The 24,720-nt window shown below is 46.8% G+C and overlaps 1 protein-coding gene and 1 pseudogene across 5 annotated transcripts; one reads left to right on the top strand and one right to left on the bottom strand.

Annotated features, from left to right (window-relative positions):
- Positions 1–2,269: 2,269 nt before the first annotated feature.
- On the top strand, positions 2,270–18,624 carry A4GALT (alpha 1,4-galactosyltransferase (P blood group)). Of its 5 annotated transcripts, XM_048933521.1 has the most exons (3): positions 2,573–2,776; positions 2,929–3,521; positions 14,070–18,624. In XM_048933521.1, the coding sequence occupies exons 2-3, from the start codon at positions 3,519–3,521 to the stop codon at positions 15,189–15,191; spliced, it is 1,125 nt and encodes a 374-aa protein (XP_048789478.1). In that variant the 5' UTR covers positions 2,573–2,776; positions 2,929–3,518; the 3' UTR covers positions 15,192–18,624. The 5 variants fall into 5 exon arrangements, with proteins under 5 accessions (XP_048789481.1, XP_048789478.1, XP_048789479.1 ...); XM_048933524.1 differs by lacking the exons at positions 2,573–2,776; positions 2,929–3,521 and adding an exon at positions 2,270–2,402; XM_048933522.1 differs by lacking the exon at positions 2,929–3,521 and having other exon boundaries at positions 2,574–2,776.
- Positions 18,625–22,238: 3,614 nt separating this feature from the next.
- LOC125688046 (heat shock transcription factor, X-linked-like) lies at positions 22,239–24,319 on the bottom strand (annotated as a pseudogene).
- Between the last annotated feature and the right edge of the window lie 401 nt (positions 24,320–24,720).

Here is a 24,720-nt window from a genome sequence, read left to right as displayed (position 1 = left end):
GGCAATGATGCACTAAAGTCCCAGCATGTGCAACTGACCATCCTCTTTCTGGAAGGTGCATTGGGACCTGCAGCAGCAGCAGATCAGTGATAAGCTGGCCTGACTGTTGAAAATGGACCTTTTGCAACCACGTACATACAGTGTCCCAAATGTGTTTTATTCCTTAATAGCCTCAGACTAAAGAGCAATTTATATTTTGAGTGTAATATTTAAATCAACAAATATCCTTAAAGATATCAAACAAAAGGCTTCATCATTGGCCTTTGTTCCTGTAAGAGTAGGAGTACGACCTACTGTGAGGTGCTGCCCCCCTTATATGACACATTAATTCCATCTCAATCCCACTATAGTTTGAGCTGTGAGACACATGGATGTTTTACTGCGTGCAGCTGCTCTCCTGATATGGAGACAGAGATGCCCAGTGGGTGATGGACATGAGCAGGCGTAGGGGAGTGCTGGGTACTGGCAACGGCAGTGGGATGCACAGCTCCTGCTGGTCCTGGTGGATGTACAGTGGTTGTGGGGCTCTGGACCATTGCTACCAGCTGCAGAATTTCCCTGGAAATTCTGGAAAGGAAAGCATCCACGCATTGCACACAGCCCAGCGCTCCTCCTGCAGCTCCCTGCAGCCAGGCACAGCCCTGGTGCAGTTGTTCATGTTTATTGCTGGCCTGTGCGAGCCTCAGGAGGGAAGCATGAAGCAGAGATGTGTTTGGACCATTTTTCAGCCAGCCAGAGGGTTCTGGCCCTTACTCCAGCTGGAGGCTATATTCTCACAGCAGCAGAGCTCCCCTTGGCTTAAGATTAGGGCAGCAGAGGTTCTGTCTTCTCCTGGAGGCACCGTTGCTGTTCCTGCTCTTCTATTATCATGTTTTCATTTCTAACCCATCTGCTGGACACACTGCTTGTAACCACAGCTGACTCAATTGGCAACACCGATTTGGCAAGTTCCCATCGATAAAAGCGATACCGCCCTGAGAGCACCGTGCTAATGCTTCTAAAAGGGATTTTCCGTATCTGCCAGCACTGTTTGTTCCAGCAGCTCCACTTTGAGGGGTGAGCGCCTGCTAGCATAGACAGCCCATTCCTTCCTTTGCCTGGAGATCTGGCTAAGCAAGCCACAGGCCCTTTGTAGGGTCAAAGGGACCTACTGAGGGCGGCAACCTACAGTCCCATGTGCTCATGCAGGTGAGTTCTGCCTGTGAGCTTCCCACAACAAGTGGCCCCACTCTCATTCTGCTACATGCACAGGGCCAGCACCATAGGGGTCCCCACGAGTGTACTGTGTCCCTGTCCTCTGAGTGTTGGCCTTGGGGCAGCCAAGGAAGGCAGAGAGTTGGTGGTGGCTCTGGCAGTGAAAAATAACTTGAAATCCACTTTAACTTCGAACTGGATTCGGGCCTGGTGTTAGGAAAGAAGCAATGTAATGTTATTCCTGGAAAAAGAAATAAATAAAAAAAAAAAGAAGTGGTTTTAGATTGCTTCACTCCTGGGAAAATATTTTTGTTTTTGTTTTGTTTAAGGAATGTCAAAATTGCTTTCATAAAAATGTTTCTTACGGGTGTTCTGTAACACACAGCAACACGCTATGACAGGCTAGCCACCAACAGCGGTGCTGGGGCATAGCTAACAGACTTGGGGCTGAGTTCTAGGTGGGTCAGCTCTGCCTGCATCGCTCCTTTTATTGGCCAACCTGCATCCAAAAATCACCAGTGATGTCCCCCCATGGCTGTACCGGCGGTGCTGTTCCAAACAAAGGCCACACTTCCCTTTATCAGTGCTCATTGAGAACCTGTGGAGCAGTCATTTGCCAAGAATGATTCAGGCAGAATTTCCTCCCACCTCAGGGCAGGTATCTCTTGTTTTGCAATATGCAAAACACTCATCAGGTAAGCTGCGATTCTCTCTTTTTTTCCTTTTCTCCTTTCCCCCCTTTTTTTTTTAATTGATTTTATAGCCTCACATGTGGTTGGCTGTGCTGCTTTGTGACCCCTGCCCTTCGCAGCAGAGGGGCTGGTGTGATCCTGTCCTTCCTTGAGTACTGTGTTCAGTTTTGGGCCCTCATTTTAAGAAAGACATTGAGGCCCTGAAGTGTGTCCAGAGAAGAGCAGTGAAGCTGGTGAGGGGTTCGGAGCACAAATCTTATGGGGAGTGGCTGAGGGAAGAGGGCTTGTTCAGTCTGGATGAGACTCAGGGGAGAGCACATCCCAGGGGAGAGCTCCAACTTCCTGGAGTGAGGTAATGGTGATGTGGGCATCAGCTTCTTCTCCTGGGTAACGGCGAGAGGAAACGGCCTCAAGTTGCACCAGAAAAGGTTCAGATTGGATATTAGGAAAAATTTCTTCTCTGAAAGAGTGGTCAGGCACTGGAACCGGCTGCCCGAGGAGGTGTTTAAGGAAAAGGTAAATGTAGTACTCAGGGACATGGTTGGTGGGCAGTATTGGTGGTAGGCAGACGGTTGGACTAGACAATCTTAGAGGTCTTTTCCAACCTTAATGCTTCTATGACTCCTGTTGCTCTCTCCCCGCAACGCGGGGCCGCGCCTCTGCATCCCGGTCCTTTTCACCGCAGCCGGCCGGCCCCGCAGGCCGACATCCCAACACGGAGGGGAACAAATCGGCCGCGATCCTTCCATGACGGTGCCTTCAGGAGGCGGCCCCGGCCTGCGGGCGGGGCGGGGGCGGCGCTGCCGGGCCGGTGGCTGGGGTACCCGGCCCGGGTCCGAGTGCGGTCCCGATCCCAGTCCGGCTCCTAGGCGCTGCCGGAGGGCGCGGAGGTGAGCGGAGCGCGGGGCGATCGCGGGGGGACGGGGCGTGGGGCTGCCACCGGGGTCGGCGGCCCCGACCCGCCCGGCGCGACGGGGGGAATTGGAGAATTTTTTTTATTTTTTTATTTTTTTTCCGCGGCGGATTTTTTCCATGGGCGCAGCGCGTCCGTCTTCGTCGCAGCTTTGCCCTGAGCTTCCCGGGAGCTGGAGCCGCTCTGCTTGGAGCTCGCAGTCTGTCCGCTCGTAGTGCTGCGGAGAGCCCGGGCGAAGAGGTCTGCCTCCTACCGCTGCGCTGCGTCCTCTGCCATCCGTCCGTGCTACAAGCGGGCATCGCTTTCCGAAGGGGCTGCACGCACGGTGCCCGCATGTCGTGCGGGCTGAAAGGCGCCGTGCAACCCGAGAAGGACGAATCGACAGCCGGGTCCGCCGCCGGGCAGCGGTGCGGTGAGAAGATGAGGTGCAAAGGAAGGCTCGGGCGGGGTGCGGCTGACCCGGACCCAGGGGGAGAAGCAACAGAGCTGGTGACGGGGGAGCTCGGACGGCCTTCGTGAACTGACGGAGCTGACCTGGAAAGTGCTGGGATTTGAGCAGGGCTAAGGCTGGAGGGAGGGCTGGAGAAGAAGGACTGAGCCTCACGAGAGGGCTGTGGGAATGCTTGCTGTGGTAATAGGGGGAGAGAGCCCTGGCAAAGCAGTTGTGAAGAAATGAGTAACTCCTGTACTTAGTGACCTAAAAGCTGGGAAGTTGAAAGATGGTGAGTCCCACAGTATTGGCTAAGAGTGATCTAAACCAGTGCGTTGTTTCCCAATGCATGAGGGGCTGCTCTGCACAGGCCGGATGTTTCTGCATCCTGCCTGCATCCCACCCCAGCTTCTGCCAAGCGCTGCCAGCTTTGCACTATGACTATTTTTGTTATCATGAAAGCCAGAAGCACAAATCCAGCTGTGTCTCCAGGCACTGGTTTTGTGGGGAGAACCGATGACTGGGAAGTCAACATGAACGCCCTTCTTTTCTCATGCTCATCATCTGTCAGCATAAAAGCAGTACTCTTCCTTGAGGGTCAGATATCAGGTGAATAGCAACCTGCCTGCCCTGAGTTGATTGCAGGTGTGCAGCTCATGGCTGTTACCCACATTTCCCTTCTCATTGGTTTCCCACTGGCTCTCAAGGCATTAACAGCTTCCAGCAGACAGTGTCTCCAAAGAAGCCAGCAGTCTCACAGGGCCAGATTTAGCAGCTGGGGACTGTGAAGCCTCGGGATGCAATTTGATGATGCCACTGAGCTCAGTGATGTGCAGCTGTAATAGTGCAGCCACCTGAATGCTGCTTCTTGCAGCACCTCTTTATGCCATTGTTTGTGTCTCACTCTGCAGTGGAGCAAAACCAGTTCTGGAAGCCAAACAAGTAAGAATTCACTTTATGGTGCTCAAGCTTTTCAGGGCTGGGCATGGCAGGGGCAAAGGAGTGTGAAAGAAAAGCCCGAGGAGGAAGGGAGTGGATTCAGCTGCAATTAGCTCAATTAGCTGCTGGTTTGCTTTTCTTTTGATATCGACCCATACTTTGGCAAGTTCTTATGTGTAATTCTTTATCCATCTAATTTTTTTATTTGGTCATAACCACAGAGGTAAGGTGCTGCCTGCCAGTTGCAGCTAGCACATAAAACCACGCAAATGTACTTTTTCCATGTGGGAATGAGACCGCATCAGTAGAGTACAGCATGGAGTAATCTTGCCATTTATACTGTTGGGGTTTGCATCATGGTCTAGCATGTGATGTCAGGAGAGGTTGGGAACATTGTTCAAGCTCTTCCTGTCCTCATACACTATCATTTAGCTCCTCACGGCATGTACTTCCCATGCATGTGAAAGTCTTCTGCTTGCTGCGTCTTCTTTCAGATCTTTTTCTCTGCACTTATCTGGGGTTGTCTTTCTCAGCCACTCCTGCCCAAACAAACATATTAAATCCCTTACTTTGTTGGTAACTCAGTTTCCAGAACAGATCCACAGATCTTATTTTGGGTGGTGACTTCACCTGGAAACAGGTGTAATGTCAGCGACTGTCACAAAGCAAAAGTGATGGACAGAGCGTCACCTCAAAGCAGATCTGTATCAGGGCTGTGGTGTTTTGCAGGGTTCTGGAGTTAATGTCATCACGTCACAAGTCCACCACTGTCCCAACAAAGCTTCATCTGCTAAGGGAGCAAAAGGAACAGGAGAAACAGAGGAGAACATTTAGCGCATCCATCTTGGGCAAAAGCCAGGCCTGTTTTGTATTACTGAAGCTGGGTGGAGAGAACCACCATTCAGGCCACTGGTAGGGGCTGTCTTTACGGAGTTCAACCTACCAGCGTAAGGACACGAACCACCCATGCCCCTGGCCCGCAGCCAGTTCTGACTTGTTAGGAGTGAGACTACGCTATACTTGCTTTGTCTTTCTTGCCACCTAGTGCCTGAGGTGGAGGAGTCTTATGGCCATGTGAGAGCAATGCTGGAGCTTCTGGGGTGGTTTGGAAGGTAAAGCACACATGAATCATATTGATTTAGAAAGGAGGGAAACACACAGTAAAGTGGTACAAGATACATTAAAGAATACAGAAAAGAATAGAGCCTGCAATTAAAATAAAAGCTACTATTGGTAAGGCATGCCATCCCTACACACTGAGGTCTGGCCCAATTGTTGGACAGACCTTTGAGCAAGGGTTGTCCTTGCACAGTTTGGTGACAAATAAGGATGTGCTGCTGAATAGCATTCACACCATATCCAACCTCTTAAAAAGCAACAAGTCACATGAATGCAGAAACTCCTCATTGTGAAGCTAAAAGATGGCCTAAGGCCTCATGATTTCAAATTGCAAATTGTGAAAGTGAGCTCCATCTGTGGGTTTGTTAAAGCATCTATCGTTGTATTTTGGGTAATTTTGAGTACAGCAGAGGTGTTATCAATAGCTCATTTTGGTTCAGAAGCACCCAAGTTTAGAAGCAGTAAGCATACAGCCTTATGAAATGCAGTTGATCTTGTTGCTAAGGGTTTGAATATTCTGTGCTTATGATAAACTGGGTATCGGGTATTTGGAAAAATAAGTGTCAGTTATTTAGATTGAAATGCATAAGGCTTGAGGTGTGTTATGGTATTGTGCCATCGAAAGGGACCTGGACAAGCTTGAAAAGTGGACTTGTGTGAACCTAATGAGATTCAACAAGGCCAAGTACAGTGTTTTGCACTTGGGTCGGGGCAACCCCAGATATGTGTGCACACTGGAAGTATTCATTGAGAGCAACCCGGTGGAAAAGGACTTGGAGGTTCTGGTGGATGAAAAGCTGGACATGAGCCAACAGTTGCAGTCCAGAAGGCTGTAATCTGGACTGCATCAAAAGTGGTCAACAGAGCTAGGGAGGCGATTGTCCCTCTCTTCACCTGGAGCATTATGTCCAAGTCTGGGGCCCTCAGCACAAGAAAGATGTGGAGCTGCTGGAGCAGGTCCAGAGGAGAGCCACAAAGATGCTCAGAGGACTGGAGCACCTCTTATACAATGGAAGACTGAGGGAGCTGAGCTTGTTAATCCTGGAAAAGAGAAAGCTTCAGTGAGACATCATTATGGCCTTCCAGTACCTAAAAAGAGCTTATAAACAGGATGGGGACAGACTTTTTACATAGTCTGCTAGTGATATATCTAGGGAGAGTGGTTTTAAACTAAAAAAAGGGCAGATTTAGATTCTATATTAGAAAGAAATTCTTTATTCCGAGGATAGTGAAGCAGTAGCATAGGCTGCTGAGAGAAGTTGTGCTGTCCCATCCCTTGAGGTGTTCAGAGCCCGGTTGGATGGGGCCCTGGGCAGCCTCAGTGAGCAGTAACCCTGTCCATGGCAGAGGGTTGGAACTGGGTGGGCTCTAAGGCCCCTTCTAACCCAAGCCATTCTGTGATTATGAATCTGTAGTTATGTGATTAAGTAGCAACCCACTGTGGTGGTATACTTTTATACATACCAATGCCAAAAAACCACAGCCATCCAACTGTTTAAACAGTATCTGGAGTTGTTTTGATGTTTGCAGAATGAGCACTGTGGGTCAGGAGAACAATTAAGTTGCATGTTTGGCTCAACCAGATTTTGCAAAATAGGTTTCCATTTGTACAGCCAGACGTTGTCTGGGCAAACTGTATTCCAGCTATTGTTATTACTCAGCTGACCATTACTCGGCAGACTATGTCATGTAGAATTAGGGCCAGTGAAATTGCAGCATCTTTGAGAATTTGTTATTAGCATTGCATGTGAGATTCTGAAATTTCAAGCCATTAAATGCACATTTGTTTGTAATTGCTGAGCCATTATCACAGGCCCTGATCAGCATCAGGACAAGCTTGTGTGCTGTTACATTTAAACAGAAACTGTGCTTGGGCATGATTGTAAAAAAGGTATAACTGCATGTTTTTCCCACCTGCTCTTCATTTGTACACAGTGGCATACTGTAAAGCTCTAAGTGGGCTTGCCATGGCCCATGGAAGCATGCTTCAAGAGTTTTTGATGATTCGGATTATTCAGTGCTGGGAAGTAAGTTTGCCAAATTAGGTTGGTTCCAAAATGCACTGTGGATTGGTTCTGCTAACAATCAGAATTCAGTATCCAATGTTGGAGGGTGCCAGATCAGCAATCTGATTCATCACCCACCTGAGATATGTTGTTCGCAAACTCAACATCATGATTGCTGATACATCCCCAGGGATGCTGGAACAGGCACTACTGTAACCACTGAGTGTGATCCAATCATGGTGTACATAAAACAACAATTTTAAGAGGAAGGTTTCTCACAGTGTTTCATTTCATGCCAAACCAGCAGTTCATCAGTATGATTCATCCCATATGGTGAATGGGGTAGGGCCTTGCCATTGAAGCATGTCATGCTCATTTCCCTGTCCTTTTTCAACAGACCTCAAGTCAGGGGACATAGCAGGAATGAGCCATGCACTAGCTTATTCACCTGGGGCTTCAGCTCAGTGTAATAAGGTTATAGGAGTTGCTAGTAATAATGCTTCCTGAAATTAATCTGGAGCTTGTCAAGTGATAAGACATTCCCAGCCACAGTCTTGGTAGTGGATCCACCCAATAGCGAAGGTTCGTAGGGTTTGAGTACATTCCCTCTGAGGGTGGGAATTCCGGGACCTAAAGCCAAATCTGCCACTAGTGCAAACAGAGATACTCTTGCTGCTTCGCCATGCCAGAGGAGGCATCACCATTTAATGATTGACTACCTAGGCTGTTTTTGGTACACGGCATCCACATTAAAATCTCAAACTATAGTAGAATCCCACCTCTGTGGATTATTCCCCTGTGAGTCAACAGCAATGATTTCTTGTTTCATAAAGAGGTTATAGAATCAGTTACCTTGCCATCAGATTCACCTGGGCTGTCCCAAATATTTCCGTCACAGTCACTATGACAGGCCTTTTGTCATACTTAATTCTAGTTCTTCCCTTTTAATTCACCTTTCAACTTTCTGTTTTCTTATTCTAAACCTTCAGCTTGCTCATTCTCAGTTTTCCATATAGCTTTTGTGTCATGGCTTATTGACCATTGTGCAACCTTAACATTTCCTTCCCAGTGGTTAGTCAAGATAGGGGTACTATTTCTGAAGGATGTCCAGTCTTGAAGTCCTTCTAATCCAAGTCTGAGTCTCCCTATGCAACATTAAGGCTAAACTTGCTTTCCCTGTATCTGTTGCTATCACAGACGTCCCAGGGTATTGCACCTTGTGCATTAAGGATATTCTGGGCGGCCAGTCCACTCAGAGAAGCGTTCAAAAGTATCCCAGGGAGGGAGGAAGATTATATGCTCATCTTCTACACATTTGCATTATACCATGTCACGCTGAATTTAATAAAGAGAAGGTATTTTCAACTGCACCTCTGCTGGAACTTTGAAGAACTATTCAGTTTTCCAGGAATATCTGTCTGACTTCATCCTGATCTCAAGGTGTGCAGCATCATCACACTCATCCAAACCAGTTCTCCTCTGAATATTTGGAATATTTTATGGATATTTGCCCAAACTGATCTGCAATACAATTGATAGAGGTTGTGGTGACCCAAGGCAGTGGAGGAGCACCTCCATTGGCAGGAGAAGTTGCACCATGAAATTTTTAGTAATAGGGTGCAGAGAGGCTGTGTTTTCCTGCTTAGGTTTGGACAACTGTGTGGTGGCAGAAAGTTCAGCCTCAGAGTCATCCTTCACAATGCCAAACGTCAGTGTGTATTTTCTTCCAGGGATTTCACTGAGGTTGGGCATGTGCATTTCTGCTTGAGCAGTTGTAAAACCAGAGAAATGATGTTAGTTCTTAATTCTTGAAATAATTGGCTTTTGTCGTGACTGTGAGACTCAAGGGCAGCTGCTCGTGCTTAGGCATCCTTAGCTTAATGTAAAGTGGCTTGTGAGCTGGTTTTTAATGCCTGTACTCAGGTTTCTACTCTTTGTTTTGCAGTTCTAAGCAAAATGCTTCCAGCATCTGGTACCTCTGTGTGGAGACCAGTGAAAAGTTCCTTTTCCTCTGTTCTTTCACGTTTGCGACTGCCACCTCTGAAATTCTTCTTGCAGGATTTCCCAATTAAAACAACTGTTAGCTACCCTACTCCAATCCCACCTAGCCGTTTTCCATCTCTTTTAGCCATTTTCACTGTTTCTGTACACCCTCCTTCCAAGCATCCATGACTCGTGGATTTCACAGAACCCCACTTCTGTCATGAATTACTTTCACGGTGCAAATGGGGAAAGACAGGGCCTCACCTAGATCACCAATGTGGTGCATTTGCATGTTGCAAGAGTTGACGTGGTTACATCATGAGTTAACCCAATGGACAGTGATAGTACTGGGGGAAGCATTAATAAGCAAAATGCTTTGACGTAGATACAGTTTGTGGACAAAGTCAAGGCATTTTAAACATGTTAACTACAGCACCTGAGTAGACTTTTGAAAGACCACTTCTCTCTGAGGCTGAGATCACGAGTGGCTTCATGCCTCTGATTTGTGTTTGCTGTTGTGGCCTGGGGGCAGGACCGAAAAGCATAGCTTCAAACACCAGTCCCACCTCCACCGTTCTGCTGCAGAATGCCTCATACCAAGTATTCCTAAAGACCAATCTTGACCATAACTCTACCCAGCACATTGTAACAAATCACTGCATCACTTGCTATGTACCGGGTTTGTAACAGTGCTGAACTTGAACTATCAAAGGGGTAAAAGCTGAAGGAACAGAGCAGAGCAGTGTTGTGCACGGTCTTTGAGCTGAAAAATGTCACAAGCTTTGCTTTGACAATGTGCATAATCTGTAGGTCTGCCTTTTTCCTAACTTGTTTGTGATGAAAGCTTTGCCAGCTTTGATTTTCCATTGTTCTTGAAAGAAAGGAAATGCATTTCTGTAGCTCTGAAACACATCAACCGAAAGCTGATTTATGCAAACTTTCAGCAGCTTCTTCTCTGGCCTTACCACCACATGTGGTGGTGGATGATTTTGATGCAAATTACACCCACTAGTTATTCTAAATTCTCTGAGCTCTAGGTTCGTGTTTAATTTACTTAATTTTGGTGTAACAAAGGTTATTCAAAAGTTTACTTGGTCATTTTTCCTTTGATTGAGGTTTTGGGATTTTTTTTTGTATTTCCTTGTGAAGTGTTTCTAATGGCTTTTAGAGGAAAGGTACAGGTGCTACCCCTAGAACACTTGTCACCGCTTTCCGGGGAAAACCAAGGCAACAGCTGAAACATGTAAACAGAGGAATTGATTATGGATAAGACATCCTCCATTAAGCAGCAGCAAAACACTCCAGGTCTCTTGCAACATTCACTTGGGAAAACATCCTGGGCTCAGCGTTAGGCAGCATATGAAACACAACATTTAAAAGCAGCACCTTGCCTGACCCACAGAGATGTGCTCTGGGGTTCTCTTCTGCCACCTACAGTGAAGTGCAGCCCCATCTGCCTCGTGGCAGGTTCTGACTGCCGTTCTCTGTGCCTTGCTCAGTGCACAGCACGCTGCTCCAGCCATGCTTGGCTGGCTGTCACTTGAAGCAAAGGGAGCTATAGGATGAGTGCTTGTGCTTTCCCTGGTGCTTCACTGCTGTTGCTGGAACAGCTGTTGTCATCTGCTGCTATTATTTACTGCCAGAGATCCTTCTCTTCCCTTGGGCTGCTGAGTAGCTTAAAGAGAAAGCATTGCTATTTTTGGGACATTGCTATTTCCCCACTGCTTATAGGAGAGGTGTTGGGGGAGCAGTAGTGCTCTCTTGATTACCTTTTCCCAAGATTTATTCTTCAGTCAAGCTGTTCTCTGGAAGCTAAACTATTGGAGGACTTTGTAGGCTGAATTTTCTGCCCTAAACACTTGAACGAATCCCCCTTTTTTGTGGAAATTTGATCTTAGATTGGTTTAACTGGCAAGCCCTTTGTACTACAAGTAGGTAAATGTAAATGTGAACTTACGGTCTCTCATGTACTTTATTTGTTTAAAGACTTTCCATTGTAAAGGGAACATTGGGAAGCAGATGTTGCCACAAAGGGACACAAATACATGAGCCTCTCGAGGGGCAGTGACCTTCACCGCCAATAGTATGACTTCTTTTGTTTGCACCAGTGGTGCAGAACTGCTCGACAGGTGGTAAGCCAAAATCCAAATGCGTATTTCCCTTGCAGAGGAAAAAAAACCCCAAACAATGAGGAACTTAACTGGCAGGCTCTGGGGAACTGGAGCTGCAGGGGGTGGGCTGAGTGGGAGGAGGCCATGAGCATAACAACTCATTGCACACCAAAACTGCAACTAGTCAGCTCCTCGTGGCACCTCTGCCCAAGTGTGTTTAAGAAACAGAGACAGCTGCTATGAACAAAAGTCACAGGGGGTAGGCGTGAGGTGACTTGAGGAATCACAGAATGGGACTTGAAAAGGTGACAAGGGACAGGAGGAAGGTACAGACCTGCATGAGGACAAGCAAAAGGAGACATGAGCAAAGATGTGAGGAGGCAGAGGAGACCTGAGAGGAAACACTGGAGGGCATGCAAAAGGAGGTGTGAGGACGTGCACAAAGAAATGTCTCCAGAGTGAAGGGAGGGCGAGGAGGAGAGGTGTGGAAGGGTACATGGGTGGAGGTGCTGTCCTTGGAGGAGGTAGTGCAGTAAAAGTACCCTTGAGGGATTGTGGCATGTGGACAACCCAAGCTGGGGCAGGGATACCCTTGAAGGTCTGTGCCGGAAGAGGAACCATAGGGGCACAGGGACATGCCTGTGGATCTGCGGCTGGTGGATGATTGATGTCAGAATGGGGATTTCCCTGTGTCCTGCAGAGAGCCTCTGCCAGGGTGGGTACGCTCTGAAGGACTGCAGGCTGTGGAGGGCTGGGCAGAAGAGTTGTAAGAAGCAAGAAGCAGTGTTGGGAAGGAATAAGATGCAAAGAGTGGCGAAAATAAGCTGTTATGCATTGACCAAAGGAACAGGAACAGACTGAGTGTAAGCAGCAGGGAAAAGAAAGGAAGCTGGTACTTGGCAGGAGGGGAGAAAGAGGAGCTGAAGAGGAGCCTGGGAAAAGAGAGGAAAGGTATTTCCCAAACTATTTGTTTAATTGTTTCACTTCTTCTGCTCAGGAGCTGAATTGGAAATTAAAAGTAAAGTTGATTGCTAATAAATTTAGAAAAAGGTAGTTGGTAATAAATCACATGATATTGAATTTCTGAAGTCAAGACTGCAACAGTATGCTCACTGTGCTGGGATGCAAACTGCTTACAGATCACATGGCAAACCATACAAAGCCCATCTACATGTCACTTGGGTAGCATTTCCTCTTCCATATACGAGACTGGCATATACTTGCATTGCTGTGTTGGCACTTTGGTGTTTTCCTGTTTACAGTGCTTTAGAGAAGAGCCAGCACTGGCCAGCTGCATGTGTTTATGAGCAGTCATATTGGAACAAGTGGTGGAGGCAAAAGCCATACAGTAGAAAGGTCTCCCATGCTCGTGTGCTCTTCTTCCTTCTGAACTGAAGTGGGTCATAGAGAGAAGAGGGAGAGAAGAGAGTTGGGGCAGATGACATGGTCTTGCCATTTCTTGTAGCTATATGGGAAGAAAGTGTTCATTGTCCTCTTCAAGTCTCAAAGAAAGAGAATGGAAGAAAGGGCTGCTTGCTGTGACATGGCAGCTCCCAAGCCCGACAGAGCGCAGTGCTGCCAGCCAGATGATGTGTGCAAACTGAGGGACTTGAGACATGCTGCAAAATCACAGGGTGTTGAACTCTCCTTCAAATGGAGGAAAAACTGAACTGAGATGAATCTCAGCTGAGATTTTTCTTTTCTTTTTTTTCAACTGAAGTATAAATGATCTAAAGTGGAAGGTTCTGTTCTGTTATTAAGCTGATCTGTAGCTATCTGTAGCAGGCTGATTGAGTTCGCTGTTACATTCTGCACTTTTTAGTTCATGACATAAAGCTCCTGCTTTTGCTGATGGACTGTATTGACTTTATTTATTCTAAATTATGCATATCTCCCTTTGTATGGGAACTGCTGAATCACGGCCTGAACCTCTGATTGATCACCTGAGGCGAGCAACGAGTGAAGCACAGGGAGCACAGGTGAAGGCAATTCTGATTTGAAACACATCTGATTTGAAAATGACAGACTCATGAAGATAAAATGGAATAAAGACTGTATTTCTTGACAAGTGGCAAGCATGTAGGCAAGCATGGCACGTATCCAGGGAATTGAGGGTAAATCTTGGTTTGTGATAAATAGAAGAGAGTCTTCTATGCTGGAGATCTCCAAAAGCCACCTGGATGTGGGCCTGGGCACCTTGCTCTGAGTGGCCCTGCTGGAGCAGGGGTTTGGACTGGAAGATGTCCAGAGGTCACTTTCCCACCTCAGCCATTCTGTGATTCTGTGATATGATGATTCTGCACTTCTGTGCTCCTACACTACACAGAATTTGTGCAGATGGGCCTCTGATGGGCTGTGGTCCCTGTGATGGTTCTGGGAAGAGCCCAGAGGGTTGTTTCTTGAGCTCCCCTTCTGCCACCAACCCCTTGAGCTTCTTTGTAGGTGTGCAAGTGTGTTTTACCATGCACTCTAACAATCTATATAGGGACTGTGGTTTCTGGTGCGGACCTGTGGGCACTGCTGCAGAATGGAGAAGCCAGGACACTTCTTTAGAAATATCCTTAAGACATAATTTAGCATGCTGGCATACAGGAGAGTTCATATGCAGCTCTGCCATAGTGATATATTGTGGCTCGTGGTCTGCTGACTGCTTGTCTCTTTTTCTGCTTTCTTCCCCTCCAGATCACATTTCTTCTGGAAGAGCAAGCTCTGATGGGAACAAGAATGCTCAGGATGCCCAACTGCCTGCTAAAGCTGACCCGGGTGGTGCTTGGCCACAAGCTCAGAACTCTCTTCATCCTTGCCTTTAAGTTCATGTCCTTTGTCTCCATCGTGTTGTACTGGAGGATCACGGAGGACTCTAAGGACAGGGACCAAGTCTACTTGCCTGTTCAGATCCGCTGTGCTCACTCTGTTCCCTCTCCTCCCTGTGCTGTTGCTGGTGAACCTCCTCCTCCCCCAGGAGATGTGTTTTTTGTGGAGACCTCTGAACGAACCAACCCAAATTACCTATTCATGTGCTCTGTGGAGTCAGCTGCCCGGACGCATCCAGGGACGAGGGTCGTGGTGCTCATGAAAGGCCTGGCAAACAGAAATGCCTCATTACCCAACCACTGGGGCTTCTCATTGCTAAGCTGCTTCCCCAATGTGGAAATCCGTCCCTTGGATTTGTCGGAGCTGTTCTCTGGGACACCTCTAGCAAAGTGGTACTTGCAGGCTCAGCAGCGCTGGGAACCTTATTTCCTGCCCATCCTGTCTGACGCCTGCAGAATTGCCATCATGTGGAAGTTTGGGGGCATCTACCTGGACACAGACTTCATTGTGCTTAAGAACTTAAAGAACCTCACCAATGTGCTTGGCACCCAGTCCAAGTATGTACTGAATGGAGCCTTTCTGTCCTTTACACCCAAACACAAGTTCATAGAGCTTTGTATGCAGGACTTTGTGGAGAACTACAACAGCTGGATCTGGGGGCATCAAGGCCCACAGCTCCTAACGCGTGTCTTTAAGAAGTGGTGTTCCATCAGGAGTCTTCGGAGCACTAAGAGCTGCAAAGGGGTGAGTGCTCTTCCACGAGAGGCTTTTTATCCCATTCGGTGGCAGGACTGGAAGAAATACTTTGAAGCAGTCAGCTCCACTGAGCTGAATGAACTGCTGAAGAACACCTATGCTGTGCATGTATGGAACAAGAAGAGCCAAGGGACAAGGCTAGAGATCACATCGCAGGCTTTGCTGGCTCAGCTGCATTCTCATTTCTGCCCTGCCACATATGATGTCTTGAAGATGGACTTTAAATGGCACTGACTCCAAGGATCAGCTAACAGATATTGCCTGGGACCTCCCGACCATTCAACTGTTTCATTTCAGATAAACTTTTTTTGAAGTGAAGGTGGTGGGAGTTGAGGATAAAAGCCATCTGTGGGGTTTAGATGGAGCCTGTATTTTCAGCCCATCTGTGCAGCTCTTTGTCTTGACTTTAACAATATTTTGATTCTCTGCAGGACCCACCTTCTGCTCTCCTCAGTTAGGTGGAGGAATCTCAGGATGAGGAGTGAGTGCTGGGCCACTTGTGGCAGCCTCCATAAACCTCTTGAAGATTAAGACTCCTTTCTGTAGCTGCAGATCTGGAAGGGGCCTTGTAGAAACATGTATCTCATCCTCTGTTACTGCCTCAAAGCACCAAAAGGATGGGAGAGCAAAGAACAGGAACTGAAGAGCTTAAGGGTGTGCTTGAAGAGGTGTCTTAAGAAAAAATGTGAAGGAAAACAGAGATGAAAGGTGAAACGGTTAAAGTGATGTTTTTCTTTTCATTCCTTTTTCTTCTGAAGACTTTGATGGAAGAGACTTTCTCGTGGTACTTGTCCAAGGAGAGAATAGGACATTGGAGTCTCTTTAGTGTTGTGGGTCTAAAGATTTGCTTGGAAATTTGGCGTGAATCAGGACGAGGGGATCTGAGTCTAGTTCATCATTTAAAAAGAGTTCTTGCACAGCAGTGATTTGTGGTATAGTAACAGCAAATTAACTCTCCTGTAATGAGCAGGAGAGCTCTCCCAAATCACATCTTAAATTGCATGTAACTCAGGAAGAGCCGGTATGTCTTTTACACTGGGCTTGTAAGTGTGACCAAATTTTCCTAACTGCATCTATGATCTTTCAGTGCTTAAACTGATCCAAAAGGGAAAGAAGTGATACTTCCAAGTATTCCCAAAGTTACAGAGAGCGTGGTGGAAACCTTTACTGTCTAAATTCAAGTTCAGGAACTGAGTCATTTATGATGGACTTCTTCAGGTAGCCTCCAGGTAGCTCCAGCCCTCCTGCAGTTCACTATTCATTGTGCAGGAGTGTAAATCTCTCCTGGGAGGTCTGGAGAAGTGCAGTGAAAAGATTTACTCTTCTCCTCTGAGCATGTGACTGAATTATGATGGAGAACGTTAACGTATCACTCTTACGGTGCAGTTGTGTCTTTGATGGTTCCACCACAGAGGCAAATTTGTTGGACACGCGATGGCAAAAAAAAATTGTCCTTTGCTTTGATAGCCAAAAGGATGTGCTCTTACAGTTCATTATATAAAAACATCAGAGAAAGAGCAGCAGGAAGCAAAAGTAAGGTAGAAACCATAAGCTTCCTTGTATCTGTTCCTCACCACAACCTAAAGAGTTTTTCTGAGACACGTGAGCTGACACTACAGTGGAGTTGACAGAGGTGAGCAAATTATTGGCCATCCCCTCTCCTACACTGATCTCATTGTAAAATCTTTTCTGCCTTTAGTGTGGGGATTTTCTTACCCCCAGGAACAGCAGTGGGATACTCCAGTGACCCTTCTGGTGGCCATGAGTCAGTGAGATTTCCAGTGTCATGAAGCCTCATAGCAAGAGCTCTTAAAAGGAGTGCTACCTGCAAGTCCTTTGAGGGTGATGTAGATAATTGCTAGGTTTGCAGTTTTCTGAAGCCTCTTCTGTTTCCCATGTCAAACAGAAGCTAGGTGAGGTTGGTTCAACTTAGTCAAAAGTAAAAGACTGTGCACGCAATGACAACATTTCTCAGGTTGTCTTGGGTTTATTTCTCTTTTTTGGAGGATAAAAACAAGAAAGCCAAATTGCCTATCACTTTTCCACAACAGTTCCCTGTCCCCTGGGGAACATGGCTTTGGGAGCTCAGCAGGTTGTGCACCTTTTGTTTATTTGCATGCTGAGCTGTCTGACTGGAAGCTGCTGCTGCTCTGCAATGGAAGCTACCTGCTACCAGTTGGGTAAGGCAGGAGCTCTGTGCACAAGCAGCTGCTCTGGGATGAAGAAGGTGTTGGAAACACCCTTCCACTGGGTGACTCCAAATGTGTACATAGATATGTAATGCTGTGTCATGGTTTTGGCTGGGGTGGAGTTCTTTCCCTTTAGCAGCTCATATAGTGCTATGCTCTCCATATCTAGCTGGAACAGCACTGATATTGCACGAATGTTTTGTCTGTGCTCTTATGCTAAGAAAACTCTCTCCACTCCCCCAAGGGTAGCAGGCTGGGGGGCAAGCAAGAGATTGGGATGGGACATTGCCAGGACAGCTAGTCTAAACTGACTGAAGGGGCATTCCATGCTGCATGACGTCACACTCAGCAATAAAATGTGGAAGGAAGACAGAGATAGAGAGGCTCTTGTTATGATGTCTATCCTTCTGAACAACTGTGTCATATATTGAGGCCCTGCTTCCCAAGATATGTCCAAACATCGCTTGTTAATGGAGAGTAGAGAAAAATTGTTCTCTCTCTCTTTGCTTCTGCACTGCCTTTGTTTGTTTTTCTCTATTTTCCCCTTCAATTTAATTGTCTTTATCTCAACTTGTGAGCTTTTTTTTTTTTTTTCTGATTCTATTTTCTCCTCATGTTCCTTTGAGACAGGGGAGTGAGAGAGCAGTGTGGTGGAATTCAACCAGCCATCAGTGCAAAACCACCGCATGCTGCCCCTTTGTTCTGCTTAGCTTTAGGGCATGTGCTGGAAGACATTCAGGATTCTGAATCTCCAAACACTGAACATCTTTAAGAACAACAGCTTTGTGGAGAGCAGCAGATCTTCATGACTGCTTAAGTGGTCTTAACCACAATAAGAGATATAAATGGATGATATTTTCACATCATGCTCTATCTATACCTATTCATTTCCCCTCCCACACACTGCTTTCTTTAGAAGCAGCCACAGAATCATCAACTCTGGCCTAGTCTATGGCCAGTGGAACATGGTTTCTCCTTCTAATGATTGTTTCTGATTTGGGCTCTTTATGCTAAGCAACAAAAACCGCAGTGAGCCAGGAACCAAGGAAGGTAAAATGGTGTTTCATGATTGTAAAGCCTTAACAGAATCTCTACTGTGGCAATATCAGGGACTGATTACAGACATATTTGGGACCTACTAAATATTTGACTCGGTGTACTACTGCTTACTCTAAGGAAGTGCCTTTCTGCATAAGTGAAATGTTTTTGTTGTTCTTGTTTTTTGTTTTTGTGTGTGTGTGTGTGTGTGTGGTTTTATTCCCTGTAGAGTCAATGTTCCAAGGTTATAAGCAGAGTCTTTGGCCCTCCATCTTGTGAAAGAAAAATAAATACAGTTTTATTATTTCTTCTCTCTACCATTTTGTTCTGTGATGCGTTGGTGGCAGGTCTGAACAATCTGTTCGTTACTATGCAGAAAAGTATTTTAAAGTCATGTCCAGAAATGGCTCAATAAAATTAAGAGAGTGGAATGAGAGTGAGGTAAGTTGATTATAACTACATGGGGAATGGAGGCTCTGGGGACCACAGCTACAGTATTGTCTTTGGGACTTGAAGGGAGGGTGCAGAGAAAAGTGTGGTACTGTTCCTGATTGAACCAAGTTGGAATCTCTTTGCCCAGTTTGTGTTTGTGTCATCTGCCTGGTTTTGTCCCCTCCTAACCTCTTAGATAAACACCCTTAGTGTGTTTACTGGGGGAGCAAAGAGGGAAATAGAGAAGGCCTTGATGTTATGCAAGTGCTGATCAGCAACAGCTAAAACATTAGCATGTTAATGGCATTGTTTTGGTCGCAAATCTAAAGCATGGCTCCATAGGAGATGCTGTGAGAAAAATTAGCTCTATCCCAGCCAGACCCAGTACAGATGAACAAGTGACTGAAACACTGGCATATGAGGAAAGGCATATGAGAGAACACAGATCATTTTTCCTGGAGAAGATCAGGCTTGGTGGTCAGACCTTTTCACTGTTTATAAATACCTGTTTGAAGATGGAGGTTAAGAAGCACAGATACAGCTTGGCTGGAGAATAGCTTGAGAGCAGCCCTGTGGATTTGGGAATGTCAGTTGATGAAAGACTCAACATGAGCTGGCAATGTGCGCTTGCAACCCAGAAGCCCAACTGTATCCTGAGTTGCATTAAGAGAAGTGCGACCAGCAGGTCGAGGGAGGGGATTCTGCCCCTTCACTCTGCTCTTGTGAGACCCCACCTGGAGTACTGCGTCCAGTTCTGGAGCCCTCAAGGTAAGAAAGACATGGGCTTGTTGGAGCTGGTCCAGAGGAGGGCCACAAAGATAATCAGAGGGCTGGAGCACCTCCCCAGTGAGGACAGGCTGGGAGCTGGGGCTCTTCAGCCTGGAAAAGAGAAGACCCTGAGGAGACCTGATAGCGGCCTTCTGGTACCTGAAGGGCCTACAGGAAAGCCGGGGAGGGGCTTTTTGTATAGGCACGTAGCAACAGGACAAGAGAGAATGGCTTTAAAACTGGAAGGGTAAACTTAGACTAGATATCAGGAAGAAATTCTTTACTGTGGAGCTGGTGAGACACTGGAACAGGTTGCCCCCAACAGGGAAGTTGGAACTAGATGATCTCAAAGGTTCTTTCCAACCTAAACCATTCTATGGTTCTATGAAACACGAAAAATGTCTATTTTATGGATGAATTAAAGGCAAATACATTAAAGCTAGCATGGTAGAGGTTCTAGCTTAGACTAATTGCTATTCCTGATGATCTGTAATCCTATAATTTTAAAGCCTTGAGTTCACAAAACAGTTGTATTAATTTACAGAATTCCTATTTTTTAATCTTTTATGCTTTCAGACCTGCTTACTTAAAGGAATACAACAGTTTTGTAGAGATCAGTGAGCCAGTAATTATGCTCTTTTGGCCAACTCATGACAAAAAGAAAATCCATTTAGTCCAGGCTTCTTTCTTGAGCACCTCTATTTCTCTTTGGAAACATTTCTACAAAAGAAGCCTATCCAGAAAGTTTTAGACTATATATTAGGAAGAAATTATTTACAGTGAGGGTGGTGAGACACTGGAACAGGTTGTCCAGCAAGGTTGTGAACGCTTCCTCCCTGGAAGCATTGAAAGCCAGGCTGAATGGGGCTTTAAGCAACGTGGTCTAGAGAGAGGTGTCTCTGCCTATAGCAGAGTGTTGAAATTAGATGGTCTTAAAGCTCCCTTCCAACCCAAACCATTCTACGATTCAAGCAAGCAAGCCTTTGGTCAAAGTAATTCCAGATAAATATGGAAACTGAGAGAAGAACTGCTGAGAACTTTGGGGTCCTGGTTGATGAAAATTTCAACATAAGCCAGTAGTGTGTGCTTGCAGCCCAAAAGGCCAGTGGTATCCTGGGTTCCATCAGAAGAGGGGTGGCCAGCAGGGCAAGGGAGGGAGTTGCCTACACTTTTCTGCCCTCAGATGGCCCCTGCTGGAGTACTGCATCTAAGCCTGGGGCCCCCAGCATGGAAAAGATGTGGATCTTCTGGAGAGAATCCGGAGATGGGCTACAAAGATTATCCAAGGGCTGGAGCGCATCTCCTGTGAAAAAGGCTGAAGGGAGAGGGCTTGTTGTATGGGAACTGCTGAGTCAGGGCCTGAACCTCTGATTGATCACCTGAGGCGAACCATGAGTCAGCCAGAGGAGCACAGGTGAAGGCAATTCATCTGTGCTGCCGGAAGGGGTGGGGCCTGGCTCCATCCCTCCTAGACCTATTTAAGAGCTGGCTACCAGTGGGGAAGGATCTCGTCTGGAGGTTGCCTCTGCTGGTGGTTTGTGAGTGAGCTCAGGATAGGGGTAAGCCTTCTATTTATTCTATTTTGTTATCATAGTCTGCTTTGCCTAACTCTTTTGTTTGTTTTGTGATTATAACATCCTAATATTCTTTGATTATACAGCTTGTTCAGTCTGAACAAGACTGTAGGGTGATGTCATTGCAGCCTTCCAACTTCTAAAGGGCAATTATAAGCAGGAGAGAAATCAACTTTTTATGAGGGTAGACAGTGGTAATACAAGGGAGGATGGTTTTTAATTAGGGAGGAGATTAAGACTAGATGTCAGGAGGATCTTTGCTACTGCGAGAGTGGTGAGGTGCAGGATCAGGTTGCCCGGAGAAGCCGTGGAAGCTCCAGCCCTGAAGGTGTTTAGGGCCAGGTTGGATGGGGCCCTGGGCAATTTGATCTAATGTTCAATAATGTACTTGCTCTAATGGTTGGCAACCCTGCCAGTGGTAGGGGGTTTGAAACTTGATGATCCTAGAGGTCCCTCCCAACCCAAGCTGTTCCATGGTTCTGTGATTAGGAGGATATTTCCAGTGTGTGAGATGTATAGAATCACAGAATGGCTTGAGTTGAAAAGGACCATAATGATCATCTAGTTTCAACCCCTTCTACGTGCAGGGTCACCAACGACTAGACCAGAGCCACATCCAGCCTGGCCTTGAACACCTCCAGGGATAGGGCATCCACAACCTCCTTGGGCAACCTGTTCCAGTACATCACCACCCTCTGTGTGAAAAACTTCCTCCTAATATCTGACCTAAACCTCCCCTTTCTTAGTTTAAAACCATTCCCCTTGACCTGTCACTATCCACCCTCGTAAACAGTTGTACCCTATCCTGATTATACACTCCCTTCGTGTACTGGAAGGCCACAATGAGGTCTCTCTGGAGTCTTTTCTTCCCCAGGCTAAACAATCCCAGTTCCCAGAACCTTTCTTCATAGGAGAGGTGCTCCAGCCCTCTGATCGTCTTAGTTGCCCTCCTCTGGACCAGCTCCAAGAATTCCACATCTTTCTTGTGCTGGGATATAAATGTTGTACAAATGTTACCCAATCCTTTACTGTACAGCAAAGAATCTAGAGTGTAGTGTTTAGAGAAAAGTATTCAATTGGTGTTAGAAGCACGGCTACTATTGCTTGTTGAGAGATGAAACAAATTCGATCTGAGATTTCAGCATGAAATGAGCCAATGACTTTACATGACATGACAACTGAAAAGGTTTATTATTGAATCATTTTATTTCCAGAAGAATGGAATGAATAAGTAGTTAAATATGCAAACAAAGAGGTATGAGAACTAAAAAGGTTAATCTCTGATAGGTGCTATTCCTGCAACTAATCACCTATGAGCTACAGCTTAGGGACATGTAAGTAGGGGCTTCTGTCCCACTGTCTGCAGTGGGTCTTGCACTATGGGGCCATCCCATGGCCTGCATCTGCCCGGTGCTGGCTGCAGGTGCACATTGGGCAGTGTGGGGCTGCACAGGGCTGCCAGTCCGGTGGCATCATCATGGCTGCTGTCATCATGGCCATTGCAAAGCAGGAGCCAAGGAAATTTAAGGCAGCCTAGGGAGCCTGCTGCTGTGGTGTTTCTGGGGGCTGCAGGAGCTCCTGCTGAGGACAGCCAGGTGTGAAAGAGGGGAGCAGGAATGGCTGAGTGCCCTGTAGTGGAGGAACACAAGTGGCACCCAGCATCTGGATGCTGCTCAGGGGCAGCATGGAGCAGGACAGAGCCTGGCACTGTTCCAGTGCTGGTGCTGCAGCAGAGCCTGGCAGGATGTGAGCAGCACTTCCTCAGGCTTGACGGGTGTCATTCTTAGAGCACTTGGCTGGCAAGGGCCCCATGGGTGCTGCTGCCTGCGTGCATTCTGGCTCTGCTGCCTGCAGGCTCCTCTCTGGCCCAGCAGCCACTCCCTGCATGGGTTAGGCATCTGGCCTGCTCCTCTGGGGGCTCTCATTCAGAGCCTCCTGTAGGGCAGGGGTAGGGGCAGCCATGTCTCTTCTCTTGTGGGCTACTCTTCGTTTGCAGTGTCCCAGCAGCTGCGGGTAATCTCTTCTGAAGTGTGGGCTGGAGTACAGGAGTAACTGAAAAATATAAGGGAGAAGAGTTAGGTGCTGTCAGCGTGCAGCTGAAGGATAGCATGATACAGAAAATAGGACTTCTAATGGCACAGGACAAATATAGGTATTAACAAGGCTGATGGGTGTCTCAGTTTCAGCTGGGATGGAACTGTATTCTTCAGAGTGCTGGTATGATGCTATGGTTTGGTTCAGGGAGTAAAACAATGTTGACAGCACACAAATGTCTGCAGTTGCTGCTAAGCAGTGCTGGACAGAGCCAAGGCCATTCTGAGCAAAGGGCCCAAGGAACTGGGAGGGAACGGATTAGGACAGTTGATGTAAATTAACCAAAGGGATATTCCATGCCATATGACATCATACAGAAGAACTTCTGAAGAAGGTGCTAAGCCTCAGTTGTGAGCTAGTGAGCAATTTCTCATTCACCTCTTGTTACGTATATTATTCGTATGTATATATACATACATATAGACACATCTTTTATTATTTTCCTTTATCTTAGTAGTTTTATCTCAACCCATGAGTAAACCACCAGGAAGGGGGAAACTGAGTGAAGGACTGTGTGGTGCTGAGCCATCTGCACACCAATAAATTTAATCCTACGGCTTAGGCTGACTAAGAGAAGAAATTTTGCAAATGCACGGAAATAAGTGAGTTTGTCACATTCTGATTTATTTACTTTTCCATTCCATTGGTTCAAATTTGGGTATAGCTATGACCTAAGCTGATTTTAATGGAACCTCCTTCTCTCCGAGTTCTGCAAGAGCTGGTTAGTATGGGGAACAATTTAGGTACTTACCTTCCTATGGGCAGCAAATGCTTCTTCCTCGGCCAGAAATTAAGGAAGGAAAGATCTTTCCAAGTGCTGTGGCACTCTGGTGAAGCCATGCAGGTTAAGCTGGCGAACAAAGCTCTTCATGCAGGGACTTTCAAAGGCTTTCGCAGGTGCTTCCCTTGCCAGAACTTCCAACTTGAACATTTCTTTCTGGATTACAGTGCAGTTTCCTCCGTGACCCCACTGAATGCTCTTCACTTGGTCACTTCCCACCAGTACCCAGAGTTTCTGTGGGAAGCTGAGGGATGAGAAAACCCTGGCTAGGCCAATGCTTTCTTCAGATGGACTGCGAGGTAAACCTTTGGTTTCCTCTTCTGGAAGCACTGGTGAGTCCTGTTCTTCCTGTATTGATGTTCCAGCAGCATGGCCAGCTGCTGCTTAGTTGTGTCCTGTAGGGTCAGTAAAAATGGAGCCTACAGGAGTCTTGATCAGCTCCTCAGGATCAGCAGCAGAAGCTGTTTCTGCTGCAGACAACTCCATTTCAGTATCTCCTGTCTCACTTTGTCCAAAGCTTGCACCTGCAGCCGTTTGTGCAATGAGCCAGTATTCTCCCTGCCTGCTGGCAAGGGAAATCCACCAGCACTGCCTGGGTGTTCCGGTGGGAGATGCTCAGATATCACTTTGGTGCCTTGTGTCATCACAGTGACACCAGTGTGTGCTGCCCAAGGCTGGACTGGCTGGAACTGCCCAAGCTGATGTCACTGAGTAGCACTTGTTGCTGGTCCTGTCCTGAGCTATGGCTGTTTGAACTTGAGAGGGACATAAAGCTGTGTTGTAAGGAGATCATCCCTCACCGAGGCCTTGCTTCCCCTTTCCTGTGTGCTCCTGTGAGTAGCTCCCTGCTGGCCTCCTGGGTCCCTCTGCTTCTGGAGATGGGCTGG

Source organism: Lagopus muta, chromosome 1 (assembly GCF_023343835.1).
Source record: "Lagopus muta isolate bLagMut1 chromosome 1, bLagMut1 primary, whole genome shotgun sequence".
NCBI classification, from domain to species: domain Eukaryota; kingdom Metazoa; phylum Chordata; class Aves; order Galliformes; family Phasianidae; genus Lagopus; species Lagopus muta.
Note: the sequence above shows the minus strand (reverse complement) of the source record. Positions and strands in the feature narration are given on the sequence as shown.